The following is an 18,108-nucleotide window of genomic DNA, read 5'->3' as shown; positions in this document are numbered from 1 at the left end:
GCTTTTTCGACAGATTTGTATCTTGGTGTGTAATGGTCCCAGCTGCCAATACAATACAATAATGGTCCCAGCTGCCAATACAATAATAATAAAAATCACTTGTAGCAGTTATGTGGTGACCTAGATGCAGTTTATATGATTTTTCCTGCAGAGAATACTTACTGGGTAGAAAAACATACTAGTTGTTCAGTATTATACTAGTTGTTCAGTATTATACTAGTGTGTGATCTCAGTTCTGTTTTCTCTATTATAGGAAAAACGTTTTTGAGTCCTGTTTCTGGAAACTACTGAATTCTTCAGTGCCTTAGCTTAACGTATAAGAAGATGTCCTGTTTAAAAAAAAAAAAGTTCAATCTCTTTATTTTTCTTTTTGAAAGGGAAAGGCAGGGGAGTTGAACCAACTACTAAATGAAGCTCAGTCAATGCAAGAAAAAGCTCTGATTTTTCAACAAGAGAGAGATCAAGTCATGTTGGCACTCAAGCAGAAACAAATGGAGACAAATGCCCTCCAGAATGAGGTATGGAATGAAAAAGAGTAGATGAAAGAGAGTGGATACATAAGAGTAAAGTAAGAAAAGCTGAAGAAATGTGTCCTTAATTGCTTTCAGGTGCAGCATCTACGTGATAAGGAGCAGCGTCTAAACCAAGAATTGGAGAGACTGCGCAATCACCTTTTAGAAAGGGAAGATACTTCCACACGTGAAGTTCTAGCAGCTGAGGATCGAGAAGCAAAGCTTAAAAAGAAAATTCAGGTTTTGGAAGAGAAACTGCAGTCCTCATCAACTGCAGTAGAAAATGCCAGGTAATTCTTGTTTCATTTAGTGATGGCAGTATCCTATAACCCTAAGCAGCAAGTAGTTTTTGCTGAAGGATCTCTTAAAGTGGAGAAGGGAGTGGGGTGTGTGTGTGTGTGATGTAGCCCTTAAAGGGTTTGATTCTTCATTGTCCTGCCTCCAGGTCTTGTGGATACTGGTAGCTGTTGTTTTTCAAATTGTGTGAAATTGCCAACTAGATAGTGTATCTGTATGATACAGACACCAATGAAAACAATACAGGTGTATCCCCATATCCACGGGAGAGTCATTCCAGGGCCCCTGTGGATCTAGCAACTGCGCATAAAATGGGGACACTTGGAGTGCAATGATCTGTGTTGCCACCCCCATGTCCATTACCTTCCATTTTCTTCTTTAACAAGCAGGCATGTTTCTTGCTTTTACAGACTCTATAAGAGCAATGCAACAAGCAGGCAGGCAGCCTACAAACTCCAGAGGTCTGTTCTGTTCTGAAACCTTTATTGGCATGTCAACACGGTTTGCAATTAAAATTTACAATTGACACAGCAATTTGCATAACAAACTGGACAATTAAAAGCAGGATATCAAGTTATTTAAATTCTGACGTTACTTTAAGAATCTCAGATAAATAACCAGCAACAGCTGCAGTCAGAGAAACACAAACATCACTCATGAACTTGGAAAGAGTAATATCAGAAGGGGTAAGATCAGAGGAAATCCAAGAAGTAAGGTAATGGTTACGAATATCAAGGTGTACTGGACAAAAAAAGAGAATGTGAGACAAAAAATCAGGAGACTCGTGACAGAAGGGACAGAGCCTTTTCTCCCGTGGAATATTAAAAAAGCGGCCAGAATGGACTGCCGAAGGGAAAATGTTAAAAGGAGCTAACATAAAGGCTCGTCTATGTAACGGGTTGGTTAATGTATAGAAATAATTAGGGGCATGATCGAAAGATGGGGCCAAACCAAAAGAAAGAGGAGAACAAGTAGGATTAAGGTTATTACTTAGATAATTGAATTCGGATGATAAAAGCTTGCCTTTTATCAGTGAATATGCTTTAGAAAGACTCATATCTGCCAGGGATTCTAATGGAAGATCAAGAGAAGATCAAGAGAAGATCAAGAGAAGCAAGTTTGTTGTCTATCAAACGAAACCAAGAAAAAAATAAGAGTCTCTTAACAAATCATATAAAATGGACCCAGAATGAGAATTTAAACACAGTTTAAGCCAAAATTTAAAAGTAAGTAACCAGGCTGTGGTTTTTTTCGTAGAATTCTAGGGATCCCAAATTCAATTCGTGTTTCCACAATTATTTTAGAATTAGGTATACATCTTCCAACAACTGCAGAGGTCTCCAAACTCCAAAGGTCTCCAAACTTTTCAGTATGAAGGCCACATCGTATATTTGACACATATTTCCAGTAAAAAAACCAGTTCTTTACTGACTTACTTAGATACTTAGACGACCCGTTCCTCACGATGTCAGTGTTAGCCTCCTCCACACGGGTCCCAACATTACTTCCATTCTTTGTGGCATTGTGCTTTCGTCAACCATCGTCAGGTAACCCAACCTCTTGCGTCCCTCTTGTTGTGCTCGAACGCAAATGCGTCCACCCATCGTGTCAGTGGACGTCCGAGTGGTCTCTTCCAGTCTCTCAGATACCACTCCAGCATCCTCGTGCTCCAGTGATCATTGGTTCTTTTCGCGATGTGGCCCCCCCATCAATGCTTCATCTTCTTGACGTGAATGAGTGGATTCTTCACGCCAGAGAGCCTGCGGATGTCCTCCCGATAGAGCTATTGGTCCTGCTAGTGTCAGTCCAACGAGTCTGTTTGACAGAGGTGTGGGCCACTCGTAGCTGCTCCGCAAGGTCAGTGACTACGTCAGTGACCACATCTCAGCTCCATAGCAGAGTGTGGGAAGGACAGTCGAGTCAAAGAGTTGCACCCGTAGGGTGGCATCTCTGGTGGCATCGACAACTGTTCTGATGGAGGAGAAAGCGGCCCAATCAGCTTTATGGCATCGTATGAGCTCTGGCTTGAGTTCGTTCTACATGTTGATGAGGCGGCCAAGTTATACAATACAAGGTAGATGTATTCCTCCACGTCCTCAAGCTGCATTGTGCTGAAGGAGACCGGCGATGAATCCGCGAATTGGTTCTAGAGCGAAACTGATGAACAACATCAGTTTTATAAATGAATGAAATTTAAATGAATGAATAAGTTTTTATTGGCACTTCTTTGGAATCATGATATGATTCAGAACAAGAGAGAAATGTGACAGTTACAAAGAAACAATACCGTGCTTAAACTGAGAAATGATATAATGAAAATGTCAAACATTAGCAAATGCAATGGAAGAAAAAGCTGCTTCAGGCCAGATAAAATCTTGTGGTGGGCTGGGTCTGACCCTTGAGCTGTAGTTTGTAGACCACGGTACTAGCCGGACACAGTCAGAACGTTAACAGGAAGCAGGCTTCTGATTGTATTCCTCTTGTGTACAGGCTGACTGCCTGCTGGTCACTTTGCTGTTATAGTGTCTGTAAAAGCAAGAAACATGCCTGATGGTTAGAGATTTGTTTCCAGTGAGTAAGAGAGGATTACAGCCTATGCATTACTGAACACAACAGGCTTACTTCTGAGTAAAATAACACCATTTACAAACACTTCTACAGATTGTTAACGAAGAAAATTTTTAATTAATTATTAACAGTATTTATATACTGCTTTTCAACAAAAAGTTCACAAAGTGGTTTACAGAGAAAAATCATATAACTAATGGCTCCCTGTCCCCAAAGGGCTCACAATCTAAAAAGATGCAAAAGAATACCAGCAGATAGCCACTAGAAAAGACACTGCTGGGGTGAGGAGGGCCAATTACTCTTCCTCTGCTAAATAAAAGAGGAGCACCCACTTTGCCTTTTATCCAGTTAGCAGGGAAAACAGAAGGTAATAGGTGCAGTGGGGATCACAGAGAACTGTACATACCTGAAACCATGGATACCAGATCTGTAGATATTCAGTCTTTTTGGACATCTAGCCTCAACTCCTATGGTCTTTAGCCTTTTCAGGCTTTAACCTTACAGTGAGGACTGCTGGAAATGGTAGTAGCAACCTGCTTTAGATCATGTCACAAGAAATCAGTTAAAATCAAACGTATTATAAGGCAAAATCCAAAAATTTCCAGAATAAGAAGATACAACTAAGAAATGCTTAATATAGGAAAAGAGAAATAGGGGAAGAGAGGGGGGGCTGAACCAGATTTGGATATGAAGGAAAGTCCTGAAATTGTCAGATGTGCAACTGGAATATTTAAATCTGTGCCCTTGGGAGACAGAAGCACAGGTCTAGATCCTGTGTTTCTTACCCTGTATGCTTTGAAAGGCATGAAGAGGGGCTAAAGTGTTTTTGAGATCAGAAGAAAAATGAGTGGGGAAATATAATGGAAGTTTTATAAATAATAATAACTAGGTATTTATATACCGACTTTGTGGTCATCGGATTACTCCTCTGACTTTACTCAAGGTGGTTTACATAGGCAGGCATTTCTAAATCCCTCAAGGGGTTTTTACAATCAGAGGTTCTCTTTCAAGAACCAACAACATTTCAGAATGGATCTTCCTGGTTTGGTCTCACTTCTGGCCTCCAGTTCACCCACGCAGGATGACAAGCAGCTCCATCTCTCACATGGAGGGCAGCCAAGTCGCTTCTTGCTCACACCAAGAGCAGGTGGAATCACTCAGCTTGGCTTGTCAGCTGCTTCAAGGTCTCGGCATTCTCAGCCGTTCAGGGAGCTGCCGGTGTCCTCAAACTGGCGACCTTCTGATGTTATCTTCGGGCTAACGGAGACTCTGCCCTCTAGATCAGACCTCCTGCCCTGTTATGTGTGGCTGTATGTGGTTTGGAGAAAGAAAATAGTTTTCTTCCTCATAACACTAAAAGTAATCTAATGAATATAACATCTGATGAAATTCTTTGGTAATTGATTAAATGAATATGTCACACATTGCATTATTCCTGAAAATCGCTATCAAAAGATTTGGCAGTGACTTTAGAAGGGTGCACGTGCACATGTAAGCACTTTGTAAATGGTTCTCTTTAGATGTTGCTTAATATCTACTCAAATTTTTCACATCTGATCATAAGCTCTCTTAAACTGGCATTTCTACTGAGGAAGCTCCATTCCCTGGTAGAGGCAGAGGTATTCCTTAATTGTGGGATTCACTTGTGGGATTCACCTTAATGTCAGCAGGAGGCAGGTCCAACTGAAAAGGCAGCAGGAAGCTCCATGCGTACAGGGATCCATTTCCCCTGACCATCCCTGCCTCCCGTGGAATTTGGTCACCTTTTTGGCAAGCTCCTTCTCAGCTTTGTCAAGGATAAGAAGAAGGCATTCAAGAGTTTCCACCCTCCCTCTTTTAACTTAAGAAAAGTAACTGTCCTTCCAGGAAGACTATCTGTAACAGATGTGTTCATGCAGCAACTGTTACCCTGCAGATGCCTGATCTTGTCTGATCTAGGAAGCTAAGCAGGGTCAGGCCTGGTTAGTACTTGGATGGGAGACCGCCTGGGAATACCGGGTGCTGTAGGCTTATACCATAGTCTTTCGAGACTGAAGGTTGCCAACCATGTTTATGATGGAAAGATATCCATCATATTCATGTTTTAGAACTGTCATTTATATTTTGAAACTGAGATAAGTGCTGCCAGATATCTGGAGCCTGAAGGAAATGGATTGCAAAAGTGAGAATTCCTTATCACCTGGTTGATTTATATTTCATATATCTGTTTGAAGCCATCAGGCAAGCATGCAGGTGGAATCTTTGCAAGAACAATTGTACCTTGTTACCAGGCATAGAGATGAAACTGTTCTTCAGCTAACAATTTCGCAAGACCAAGTAAAACAGTATGCTATGTCCTTGGCCAACCTGCAGATGGTGCTAGAGCAATTTCAGCAGGGTAAGTTAATTTCCCCAGATTTAAACATGCCGTGAATATTTTCTGTTAGTATATTATTTTGGTGATAATTAAAAGAGATGTTTTAATAACTTATTTTTAAAAAACTATTAGTAAGTATGAGCTAAGTACACATAATTTATCTTTAGAAGAGAAAGCCATGTATTCAGCTGAGCTACTGAAACACCAAAGGCAGACTGCAGAGTGGAAGAAGAAAGCAGAGCAATTAGAAGATGAAGTGCATTCCTTGCAGGTATGCTGAGTTTGTTCTATATATGCAGCCTGGTGGTTTTTTTTAATGGGTGTGGCAGAAGGATGGGGAAGCATGGAAATTGACATGGGGAACAAGAGACTGCATAATTCCCTATGGGAGAATGAGAGTAAAATTGAAGGAAAGGATTTGGGAAAGGGATGGAATACAACTGATAATATCTAGGAATATTTTCCTTCATATCTCATAGAGGCAGTCAGTGAAACAAGTGACCTAATCTGGATCCATGTGTGCTTTTGTGTTTGAAGCGCATCTGGCTCAAACAGAAGAGATTTAAAATTGGTTTTTGTTATATTGATACCTGTGTTATCACAGCAATTTGTTGTATAATAACCTACTTCATTGTACAGGAAAGTTTACAGGAAGCTAATACAGCCCTAGATTCTGCGTCAAGACTAACAGAACAGCTGGATCTCAAGGAGGAGCAAATTGAGGAGCTTAAGAGACAAGGTAACAGGACGCCGTAAAACCTTGTAAACACTAGATACTGGCTTGGGTCCCAGCACCGCTCACATAAGTGGAGAGCAGTTCTGCTTGTGGAGGAAGGAATTCCCAATTTTTGCTAATTTTCCCCATACCTGTGAAAGCTTATACATTCCATTCCCTGCTGTTTTCGCTGCTCAGAAGAATCCCTCAAGCCAGGATTCCAAAAGTCAGGAGTGGCTTTCGTGAGGACTAGGTGGGTAAGGAGTTATGAAAGTTAGGCCCCCTACCTTGTGTGAACGGAAGAACTTTCTGTTTCCAGTACCATCTTTGGATCCAGGCTTATATTATTTATTTATCCATCTGTCTATTCATGTTTATTTCAAATATATCAACTCCACCTTTCTCCTGCAAGGTGCCCAGGATGGTGCTACATAGAGTTTTATTAATAATGGAAACTGTTGTAAAGTCATTAAATCTTCCGTTTGAGAAGACATTTTACCTTTTAAGATATTTTACACTGCAAGTTGAGAAAATAATTACAAGCTCTTCAGTCTCAGATGTTTACACTGAAGTTTTCTGCCTTCAATACTAACACAGAAGCCTGGATTGTGGTGATGCTCTGGTACTGCTTATTGTTAGGGTGTGCATTCTTTTTCTTGGGAAGCAATGCTTGGGATCTCTGTAAGGTTGCTGTCCTTGGCATATGTGGCTTGAAATAAACTCCACTAGAACACCCTGGGACTTAGGTGTGGATAAACATGTATAGGATTGCATTGTAAGTAGTACAGTAAATAGAAAGCAATTTTTAGAATGGGTATTTAGTGTACTTTGAGGTCTGTGTAGCATCTCAGTTTTGCTGATAGAAAATGAAATCTTAGATAAGCTCAGTTTTTATTGTACTTCTGGTATAAGGCTATTTCTTTTTAAGTGATGGTATTTTTCAATTATTGTGTGATCTCATTCTTTATCAAAATTATTTCAGTGCTTCATAGCAAAATAACATGTGTGAGAGTTTTATTGCGTTGCTTAGAAATGTCAAAGAACTGATTGTAGAGATCTCACACTCGACTTCTGGTTTCTTAACCTTTATCAAATGCTCTCTCCATGTATTTGTAAAGTTTTGTACATTTATGAGAGCAACAAAATTACTTGTGTGTTTATTTTTGTTTGTTTTGAAAAATTTGAGATTCTAATAAGAATTCAAGGAACAGATGTTGACCTGGCTGTCCCTTGTTTGTATTTAAATCACTTTTTTATTTATTTGAACCACTCTTGCTAAAAGATTGCATGGCCAGTAGGAAAGAGGTTCTTCAGAAGTGACTATAGGTAAAAATAAACAGGAAATTTAGTGCTTGACAATATGATGGGGGTGAGGTTCCATTCAAGAGTAGAGGTAAAGGTTCTGTCTGCACATTACATGGCCCCTGTTGCTCTATCCAGAGTGAGATAAAGAGTGGGCCTTAGGTTCATGCATCTCCATCCTCCAACCCCCAACTTACTGAATTAGAAAATCCCATGTTTCTTTGAACTCAGGTAGGTAGGTTGGCAACCTTCAGTCTCGAAAGACTATGGTATAAGCCTACAGCACCTGGTATTTCCAGGTGGTGTCCCATCCAAGTACTAACCAGGCCTGACCCTGCTTAGCTTCCGAGATCAGACAAGATCAGGCATCTGCAGGGTAACAGTTGAACTCAGGACCTCTCTAAAAATGCAAGAAAGAAAAATCCTACCTTTGTGGTTCTATCTTGCAGAGTCTGAGAACTTGCACATTCAAATGTGGGATCTCTCTGCTTTAAACTGTTTATTTCTGTTTGGGGGGAAAGTGCAGGAAGAACAATGGGAAGGAGTGCACAAGCCGGGAACTTACGCTTGATCTCATCCTAGGTACTGTAGAATCCCAAAGACCACATAGCAAGTAAATAAATGCACAATATTATGGCAGCAGTGAATGTTCTTTTACCCTCTTTGCGGTTGCACGTATAAATGTTAGATCTTCTTTACTGTACATGTCAACTTAAATTCTAGCTGAAACTTCTGAACACTGTTCAAGGATAACCCCAGAACCGTGTCCTAGACCTGATCAACTGGAGGGGTTTAAACTCATCAGTGTTAGGTAGCTTCCCTTCTGAAACTCAAAGACACCCAACTATCATCACTACTACTACTTCTAGATTCAGCTTTAGTCTGACAATTTTTATGCAACTTCTTTGTAATAGCTTCTAGACATTGATTTTGAACAAAAACCACTACTCTGAGTTTGATGAAAAATTTAAAATATGGTCAGGTATTGATAATGTTTTATGATGTAGCCGTGGACAAGTTATCTCAGCCCGATTTTATGTAGATATCAGAGACTAAGGTAGGGAATTTACAATCCTGTGACATTCCACAATATTCAAAGAGAATGTAAGAGCCTCGCTGGATCAGCCCAGTCTTCCTGTATCTCACAGTGGCCCTCCAGATGCCTCAGGGAACACTCAAGGCAACAAGAGACCTGCATCCTGGTGCCACTCCCTTACATATGGCAAGAGCAGATGAACAATCCTCGCCCCATGTGTAAACATAGAAAATAGAATAAGCCAGCTGTTGCATCCACTCGCACTGCATTCCATAGATGTTAATATTTGATGATCAGTAGTACTGAAAGACACATAAGGTTTAACAAGTTCCATTAGGAACTTAGTATGTCCAGAATTACATCCCTTGTCTATTTCTAGATGGACATTGTCCATGAAAATTGTTAATGTCATCTCAGTTCTGTATTGAGATTGAAATCCATGCAGTCCCTGGTTCACAACAGTGCTTCCCAAACTCCTACAAGGGAATTAGGAGCACTGTAAATGGTTGTGGAGGGGAGGGGAAGGCAGCCACGTAATCCCAAGGATTGTGCTGCTGCCGCGGACAGGACAGGTTTTTTTACCTAGCTGCAGCCACCTCTGAGCTCTGGGGGGGGGGTCCATTGAGCCCCCCACAGGGCTCACTGCACCCGTAAACATTTCAAAAAAAGAAAACGGGCACTTCTGGTTCTGCAACGAAACCAGAAGTGTCTGTATTTTTCTCTTTTTTGCAGGCATGGGGAGCCCTGCGGAGGGTACCCTGGACCCTCCAGGACTGCAGCGCTGGCTGCAGCTAGGTAAAAAAACCTCTCCTGTCCCTGACAGCAGTGTGATACTGGGCGTTGTGTTGTTGCCTTCCCCCCCATCCCTTAAAGGGGTAGAGACAAGTGGTTCCCTGGTTGGTGGGTCGTATCCGAACACACTCAGGATACTCCTTGGTGGGAGGGGGGTCGGGGGCTTCTTGTAGTGGGGGATTTGATTATTAGAAACATAGAGAGGGGGGTTTGCGATGGATGTGAGGACCGCATGGTGACTTGCTTGCCTGGTGCGAAGGTTGCAGACATCACTTCTCATCTAGACAGACTGGTAGATAGTGCTAGGGAGGAGGTAGCGGTTGTGGTGCATGTCGGCACCAACAACGTGGGCAAGTGTAGCCGGGAGGTCCTGGAGGCTAAATTTAGGCTTTTAGGCAGGAAGCTGAAAGCCAGGACCTCAAAGGTAGCATTCTCAGAAGTGCTACCTGTTCCACGCGCAGGGCCAGCCAGGAAGGCGGAGATCAGGGGTCTCAATGCGTGGATGAGACGGTGGTGTAGGGAGGAGGGGTTTAGATTCATTAGGCACTGGGGAATGTTTTGGGACAAGCAGGGCCTGTACAAGAGGGACAGGCTTCACTTGAACCAGGATGGAACCAGACTGCTGGCACATAACATTAAAAAGGTGGCAGAGCAGCTTTTAAACTGATCCCTGGGGGAAAGCCGACAGGACCTGAGGGGCATCTGGTTCGGAACTCCTCATCCCTGTGGGACGAGGCTAGGGAGGTTCAAGAACAACAAGGTAAAGGCAGAGTAGAAGAAACTGGGAATGGTAGCATGATGGGATGTGATAGTTTGGCACAGTGAGAGAATGTGGGGACAAAGGAGCGAATAAGCAGCCCATCCTGGGACATTCCATGTACAAATGCTTTTATGCAAATGCCCGAAGTCTCCGAGCAAAGATGGGAGAACTGGAATGTCTGGTGACTAGGGAAAACATTGACATAGTGGGCATAACGGAAATCTGGTGGAATGCGGAAACTCAGTGGGATACCGCAATCCCGGGCTATAAACTCTACAGGAGGGACAGGGAGGGGCATGTTGGAGGTGGGGTGGCCATTTTCATTAAGGAAGGGATAGAATCCAGCAAAGTAGTGATTGAAGGCGGGTCCCACTCCACCATAGAATTTCTGTGGGTTAAATTACCAGGCCTGAGGAGTGATGTAATACTGGGGGCCGTACTATCGTCCTCCAGACCAGAAACCGGAAGGGGACCTTGAAATGAGGATACAGATCAGGGAGGTGACAAGGAGGGACAGGGCTGTAATCATGGGGGACTTCAGTTATCCTCATATAGACTGGGTCAATTTGTGCTCTGGTCACGAAAAGGAGACCAGATTTCTTGACATGTTAAATGACTGTGCCTTACAGCAGCTAGTCATGGAGCCCACCAGAGGGCAGGTGACTCTGGATTTAATATTGTGCGGTACTCAGGACCTGGTTAGAGATGTCATTGTTACTGAGCCATCGGGGAACAGTGATCATACTGTGATCTGTTTCGATATGCACGTCGGGGGAAGAATACCGAGCAAATCTCTCACAAAAACCCTTGACTTCCGACGAGCGGACTTCCCTCAAATGAGGAGGCTGGTTAGAAGGAGGTTGAGAGGGAAGCTAAAAAAAGAGTCCAATCTCTCCAGAGTGCATGGAGGCTGCTTGAAACAACAGTAACAGAGGCCCAGTGGAACTGTATACTGCAGAGGAAGAAGGGCTCAACTAAGTCCAGGAGGGTGCTCCCATGGCTAACCAGCCAAGTTAGAGAGGCCGTAAAGGGCAAGGAAGCTTCCTTCCATAAATGGAAGTCTTGCCCTAATGAGGAGAATAAAAAGGAACATAAACTGTGGCAAAAGAAATGTAAGAAGGTGATACGGGAGGCCAAGCGAGACTATGAGGAACGCATGGCCAGCAACATGAAGGGGAATAATAAAAGCTTCTTCAAATATGTTAGAAGCAGGAAAACCTCCAGAGAAGCGGTTGGCCCTCTGGATGGTGAGGGAGGAAAAGGGGAGATAAAAAGAAACTTAGTGATGGCCAAGAAATTAAATGAGTTCTTTGCATCTGTCTTCACGGCAGAAGACCTCGGGCAGATACCGCTGCCCGAACGGCCCCTCCTGACAGAGGAATTAAGTCAGATAGAAGTTGAAAGAGAAGATGTTTCAGACCTCATTGATAAATTAAAGATCAGTAAGTCACCGGACCCTGATGGCATCCACCCAAGAGTTATTAAGGAATTGAAGAATGAAGTTGCTGATCTCTTGACTAAAATATGCAACTTGTCCCTCAAAACGGCCACGGTGCAGGAGGATTGGAGGATAGCAAATGTCACACCAATCTTTTAAAAGGGAAAGAGGGGGAACCCGGGAAACTATAGGCCGGTCAGCCTAACATCTATACCGGGTAAGATGGTGGAATGCCTCATCAAAGATAGAATCTCAAAACAAACAGGCCTTGCTGAGGGAGAATCAGCATGGCTTCTGTAAAGGTAAGTCTTGCCTCACAAACCTTTTAGAAGTCTTTGAAAAGGTCAGCAGGCCTGTGGATGCGGGAGAACCTGTGAATATTATATATCTGGATTTTCAGAAGGCGTTCGACACGGTCCCTCACCAAAGGCTACTGAAAAAACTCCTCAGTCAGGGAATTAGAGGGCAGGTCCTCTCCTGGATTGAGAACTGGTTGAAGACCAGGAAACAGAAAGTGGGTGTCAATGGGCAATTTTCACACTGGAGAGAGGTGAAAAGCAGTGTGCCCCAAGGATCTGTCCTGGGACCGGTGCTTTTCAACCTCTTCATAAATGACCTGGAGACAGGGTTGAGCAGTGAGGTGGCTAAGTTTGCACCAAACTTTTCCAAGTGGTGAAGACCAGAAGTGATTGTAAGGAGCTCCAGAAGGATCTCTCCAAACTGGCAGATTGGGCAGCAAAATGGCAGATGCGCTTCAATGTAAGTGTAAAGTCATGCACATTGGGGCAAAAAATCAAAACTTCACATATAGGCTAATGGGTTCTGAGCTGTCTGTGACAGAACAGGAGAGAGATCTTGGGGGGGGGGTGGACAGGTTGATGAAAGTGTCAACCCAATGTGCGGCGGCAGTAAAGAAGGCCAATTCTATGCTTGGGATCTTTCCACATCTCAAAAAGGACATAGTGGAAATGGGAAAGGTGCAAAAGAGAGCGACTAAGATGATTACTGGGCTGGGGCACCTTCCGTATGAGGAAAGGCTACAGCATTTGAGCCTCTTCAGCCTAGAAAAGAGACGCCTGATGGGGGGACATGATTGAGACATACAAAATTATGCGTGGGAAGGATAAAGTGGATAGAGAGATGCTCTTTACGCTCTCACATAACACCAGAACCAGGGGACATCCACTAAAACTGAGTGTTGGGCGGGTTAGGACAGACAAAAGAAAATATTTCTTTACTCAGCGTGTGGTCAGTCTATGGAACTCTTTGCCGCAGGATGTGGTGACAGCATCTGGCCTGGATGCTTTTAAAAAGGAATTGGACAAGTAGAGTAGAAGTTGCTGAGTTAGGGTTGCTGGCGTTTTTCATCATGCAAAGGTATATTTATATTTACCCATTAAAATGAACTCGTATTACCTATGCTGTTCTGTGCCAGAAAAACAATGTCAAGAATCTAAAGAATACATAGTTCCATGTCTCTTGCTGAAGAAATCATCACCGTGTGACACCATGAGAGCTGGTATGATGTAGTGGTGGAGGCTGCAATTCTATACACACTTAGTTGGGAGTCATGAGCACATTTGTATAAACATGCATAAGATTGTGCTGCAACAGACCGAGCTTCAAATCAGAGCTTCTCTGATTCAATTTCACCTCTGCTATGAACTTGTGAGGTGATCATGGCAAGCTACTTCTTCTGTCAGCCTTAACTCCCCAATTGCAATGTGGGTATTATAATTTTATGGAATTGTTGTAAAGATTATGTCATGTTAAGATTTGTGAGGCACTTTGCACAATCAAAAAATGTTGTATAGATACCAAGAATTATTCATCTGAAGGTTTGCATTACATGGAAATTTTAAATGTGTTTATGAGAAACTATTATGATATACAGCTAATTCGTATTTTATTTTATACAAAGCACTAATATATGGTGATCCATGAGCATATGAGGCTTTTCATTGCCGACATAAAGCAGCAGCCCTCTGTGTCCCTCAATTTAAAAAAAGCTAAAGATAAGTGTCCTCTTATCTTTAAGTGTCTACTTTAATGTCCTCATCTCCTGAAGCATCAGAGGTTGCTGCCAGAAGGAAAAATCAGTCTTGTATGTCCACATGCACCACGTACTGGCTTCTCTACATCCTGGCCATAGGTCTTCAATGTTATTACATGGTGATGGTGTGTTTTTGTGTTAGTCTCCTTCTATAGTTTTTTTTTTTTCCCCTGTAACTGGGTAACTAACTTAAAAAGGCTTTTTGGTATAACAATGATATAAAAGAATTTTGGGATTTATTGGTTTTGGGGTTTGAGTGTGTGTGTGTGCACACATGTGTTTATAAGTGATAGAAGGCTTTTCTTTTTTTAAATTTAAACACTCCAGTGTGTTGACACATTCTGTTGTAATGTATCTTATTTAACATATAAGTTGGCCAGACAGTAGAAGAATTTGCCAGGAAAAACAGTTTAAAAGGTAACCGTTTTTGCTCTGCAATGGTGCTTGAAATGAAATATTTGAGGAACATCTATGTAGGCCATTTAACTTTATATAAGCCAATTTAAGATTAATGAGCTCTTGACAGAACAGTTCAGTTGAAGTATATAAACTGGAATTTCTAATTTTAGTAAAGCATAATGACTTTGTGGGAGTATTATTTATGATACAAGATGTTTCTTAATGGCACCTTCGTAGTGGCCATTTAGTATAGAATTGGGAGTGTTGGTGACGTGTGTTCAAACTCTATAGAACGTTCATCATGCAGATTTCTGTGTCCCAGTACTGACCTTTAATGCTTTTTCGGTGGTTACATTAGTGTTCTACATGATCATACACTTTTTCATCTTTTGAACTGTCTTGTTAGAATGGCTAGATAGCTGCTTTTGCACTTAATGAAGTTTTGTTCAAACAAACAATACTTTATACCTATACAGTGGATGACCTGTATCATGCTAGGGAAACTAGCTATGTTTGAGCAGGCTAGTTTTTTCCACTTACCCACCTGCTTTAATTTTTCTCTGTGTAGTTGATGGTGGAATTTTTTTTTTAACCAGCTGATACTCTGGCTCAGGAGATCAGGTATATAAATACTGTAATAAATAAAAATAATAAAAATAAAACTGAACACTCTATAGGGACTTGGAGATCTGAGAATAATTTGAAAGTTTACAGAAAAGAATCTTTCCGTTTACAATACATGTACAGACATCCCTTTCTCATTTGACAGGTTAGGGATCTAAGCCATAGTGAAAAGCAAAAATGGTTGAAAAGTGAAACCCTGTCTTTTTTTTAGTTTACAAATGTTGCTTCCATTGCTTTTTTAGCTAGCAAATTGCAAATACATTTTTATCTTTGCAAATTCTTGCTGTCACGAATTTCTGCAAATGGATTCTCATTAATGCCTTTGGGAATGGGAATAGACCCGGAGCTAAAGGTGGCGCATGCTCTCTCTCTCTCTCACATACACACACACACACACCAGAAGAGTTTGGATCACCATGTCACATGCAAATCAACATGGGGGAAGGCAATTTTAGCCTTTAGACTATCAGAGGAGAGGTTGAAAGAGCAAAGCATGCATTGAATGAATGTCATCTGTGTATAACTGAAACGAGATGAAAAAGCAGAACGTCTCAGAAAGCAGGGAATACCTGTACTGAGTACCCAGGGGATTCCCACAGGTATATTGAACCCTCTCCTTTTTTTGTTGGTGACTTTGTTTTGTGTACAGACTGATAGGCACTCAACTACTAAAGTTCACTGTTGGAATACAGAGGATGACAGAATATTGGGTAGAGCTATGACTGAAGAGATTGACTCAGACCTTATTTCATTCAATTGAAGTAATAGACTTCCATCTCGGACATAGTTGAGAGGAAACATCTTAACTGCTTCCGATTAGGGAAACTGGGAATACTGAGCAGGTTAAACCCCTGTCTAGTGGTATTCCTGAGTGCATGTCATAATTATTTCTAGTATAAGTAAATGGCTACCATTTCTTTCAGTGAGTGAAAAATTAAAGTACTATATTTGGGGGCAGTTTTGCTATTCAAACACATGAGCCACTGCTACATTTATATTTAGAGCAATATAAAGTCCACCAAGGGAGAGGGGTGGTGTTTCTGATGCTTTTCTTCTCCTTAAGGCAGTGGTATTCAAACTGGGGCATCGCGACACCCCAGCCTGTGGGTCCTGGCCTCTGCCCCCTTAAGGGGCGGGGGCAGGCAGGAGATAGGGGGAAGGCAGCGGCGCTGCCACAGGAAGGCCACAGGATCGCGCCACTCGGGGGCTGCAGGGGCTTGGGTGCGCTTGCCCAAGGCTCCTGCAGCCTCCCGGGGGTGTGGGGAGCCCTGCGCAACCTTTGGCAGGGCTCCCCAGGTCAGGAAATGTGAAAGCGAAGCGATCACACCCCACTCTGCAAAACCGGAAGCGGAGCATGATCGCTCCGCTTTCCCTTCTGATGGAGCTGCAGGGACTGGGGTGCACCCTCCAGTTCTTGCAGCAGCCGACCCTGCGCAAGCGCCTGCAGGGCTCCCCAGGTCAGGGAAAGGGAGAGTGGGGCGATTGCGCTCTGCTTCCCTTTTTGCTGAGGCAGAGCAGATCGCTCCACTCTCCTTTTCCCTGACCTGGGGCACCCTGCAGGCACTTGCGCACAGGGACAGCTGCTGCAGGGACTGGTGAGTGCATCCCAGTCCCTGCAGCCCCCTGAGTGACACGATCCTTCCCCCTGCCCCTGCTGCCTACCCCCACCCCCGCAAAGACTTACTGTGGATTTCAAACTCCCTGAGAGTTTGAAAACCGCAGCCTTAAGGTCTGAATGTTAGTTTAGATTAAGCGGGGTATAGGTCTAGGTTTGGAAAAGCAAGCCTGGCTATTTCTGCGGCAATGGCTTCAGTGATAGAAGGACTACAGATAGGGAAGGGGAATTCTATCTCATTGCCCTTCACCTTCATTGTGTAATTTGTCACTGTGATGAACAGAAGAAGTTACACAGTGGAACCTGTCTCATTACTTGTGGAACAGAGGTGAGCAAGGATGGAGGTTTTTGGTGAATAAGGTTGGAGAAAGAACTCCCTACCACCCTCTGATTAGTTAAGCACTGGTAGCCAGCAATTTGCCAAAAGTTGAGTCCAAAATATATGAGAACATCATTGTAGAGTGCTGTTATGGTATACAGCTGGAGTGTTCTAAATTAGTGGAGAAAGGACTGGAGATCGGTTCCCCACCCACCAGTAATCAGATTTGACAGGCTTATAGCTAGGTTTAAAAATTTTTTTTAAAGACTACTGTATTGAAAAGAGGTTGTTTACACAAGAAAACATAATGTCCTGTTGAAAACAGGCCAGATACATTCCCAGACACAGATTTGTTGGCCCAAACATTTAAAGGATTTTTAAATGGATTTTTTTTTTTTGGCAGGGGAAGTGATATTAATGGAAAAATATAAGACAAACCAGATGCAGGTTTTTTAATTTCCATAAATGGTTAACAGATTGCAGGACAATATTATAAATGTCTGGCCTAACGGAAGCCCATGCTGAATTTTGGCTCTGTATTGTCTTTTTTATAACCATTAAGTGAAGTATTTGATGCATTACAAAAGTAAATTACCTGTTGAAATACATCTTTTTATTTTTGAAAGAGGTTGCATATTGATTACGCAACTAGATGGGCTTTTAGTGTTGTAACTGCAGATGTGTCATAGCAATCTGTGGCTTTTATGAAAGGAAAGAATTACATTATCAAGACAGCTATTTTATTTAAAAACTTGATGGTCTTTTATCCTTTTTTATTTATATTGAGAGAAAATATTAAGTGGTTGAGTGCCTTGTTTCAGATTGACTTCCTTAAAATTTGTTACGATCATCCCAATTTTTATAGTGTCATTGCATTCCCTGTTTGTTTAAAAGCTTCACCTCTTTCATATCCTTGCACAAACACATATCACCAAATTGCTGCCAGTCTTTTAAGAACTTTATCCTCTCCAATGGTAGATTTCAACTCAACTTTTAACAAGGTCACAATCCACTAAACCTATTTATATAAACACAAATGCAGCACATGAACATTCTCATTTTTAGAATTAAAAAATCTGCATCTTCAGGACTAACTTTCTCTGCACTGTTGGTTCATTGTAACTTTTGTTGTATACATTCTTAAAACTGACTTCACATTTTAGTAAAGCCTTCTATTGCTTTGTGGATTGGGATGCTCTTTATGTCAAATTAATGCATGCATTGTTTTGTGAACTGGGTTTTGTTAATGATATGCATCAGTCTGTTTCCAAGACTGGTAGATGCCTCCAGTTTTTACATGAGCCTTGATCTCTGCCCTATCA

The 18,108-nt window shown here is 42.1% G+C and overlaps 1 protein-coding gene across 1 annotated transcript in view; it reads left to right on the top strand.

Annotated features, from left to right (window-relative positions):
* Nucleotides 1–18,108, top strand: part of TRIP11 (thyroid hormone receptor interactor 11) — a 58,172-nt gene that overhangs the window by 27,104 nt on the left and 12,960 nt on the right. Inside the window, exons 11-15 of the mRNA XM_066628447.1 lie at nucleotides 378–518; nucleotides 609–802; nucleotides 5,591–5,754; nucleotides 5,901–6,004; nucleotides 6,373–6,472. Coding sequence (XP_066484544.1) covers nucleotides 378–518; nucleotides 609–802; nucleotides 5,591–5,754; nucleotides 5,901–6,004; nucleotides 6,373–6,472 — 703 coding nt within the window. The remainder of the gene's footprint in view (nucleotides 1–377; nucleotides 519–608; nucleotides 803–5,590; nucleotides 5,755–5,900; nucleotides 6,005–6,372; nucleotides 6,473–18,108) is intronic.

This window comes from Tiliqua scincoides, chromosome 1 (assembly GCF_035046505.1).
Source record: "Tiliqua scincoides isolate rTilSci1 chromosome 1, rTilSci1.hap2, whole genome shotgun sequence".
Taxonomy (NCBI): domain Eukaryota; kingdom Metazoa; phylum Chordata; class Lepidosauria; order Squamata; family Scincidae; genus Tiliqua; species Tiliqua scincoides.
The sequence above is the reverse complement of the archived record's forward strand: the minus strand, read 5'-3'. Positions and strand labels throughout refer to the sequence as shown.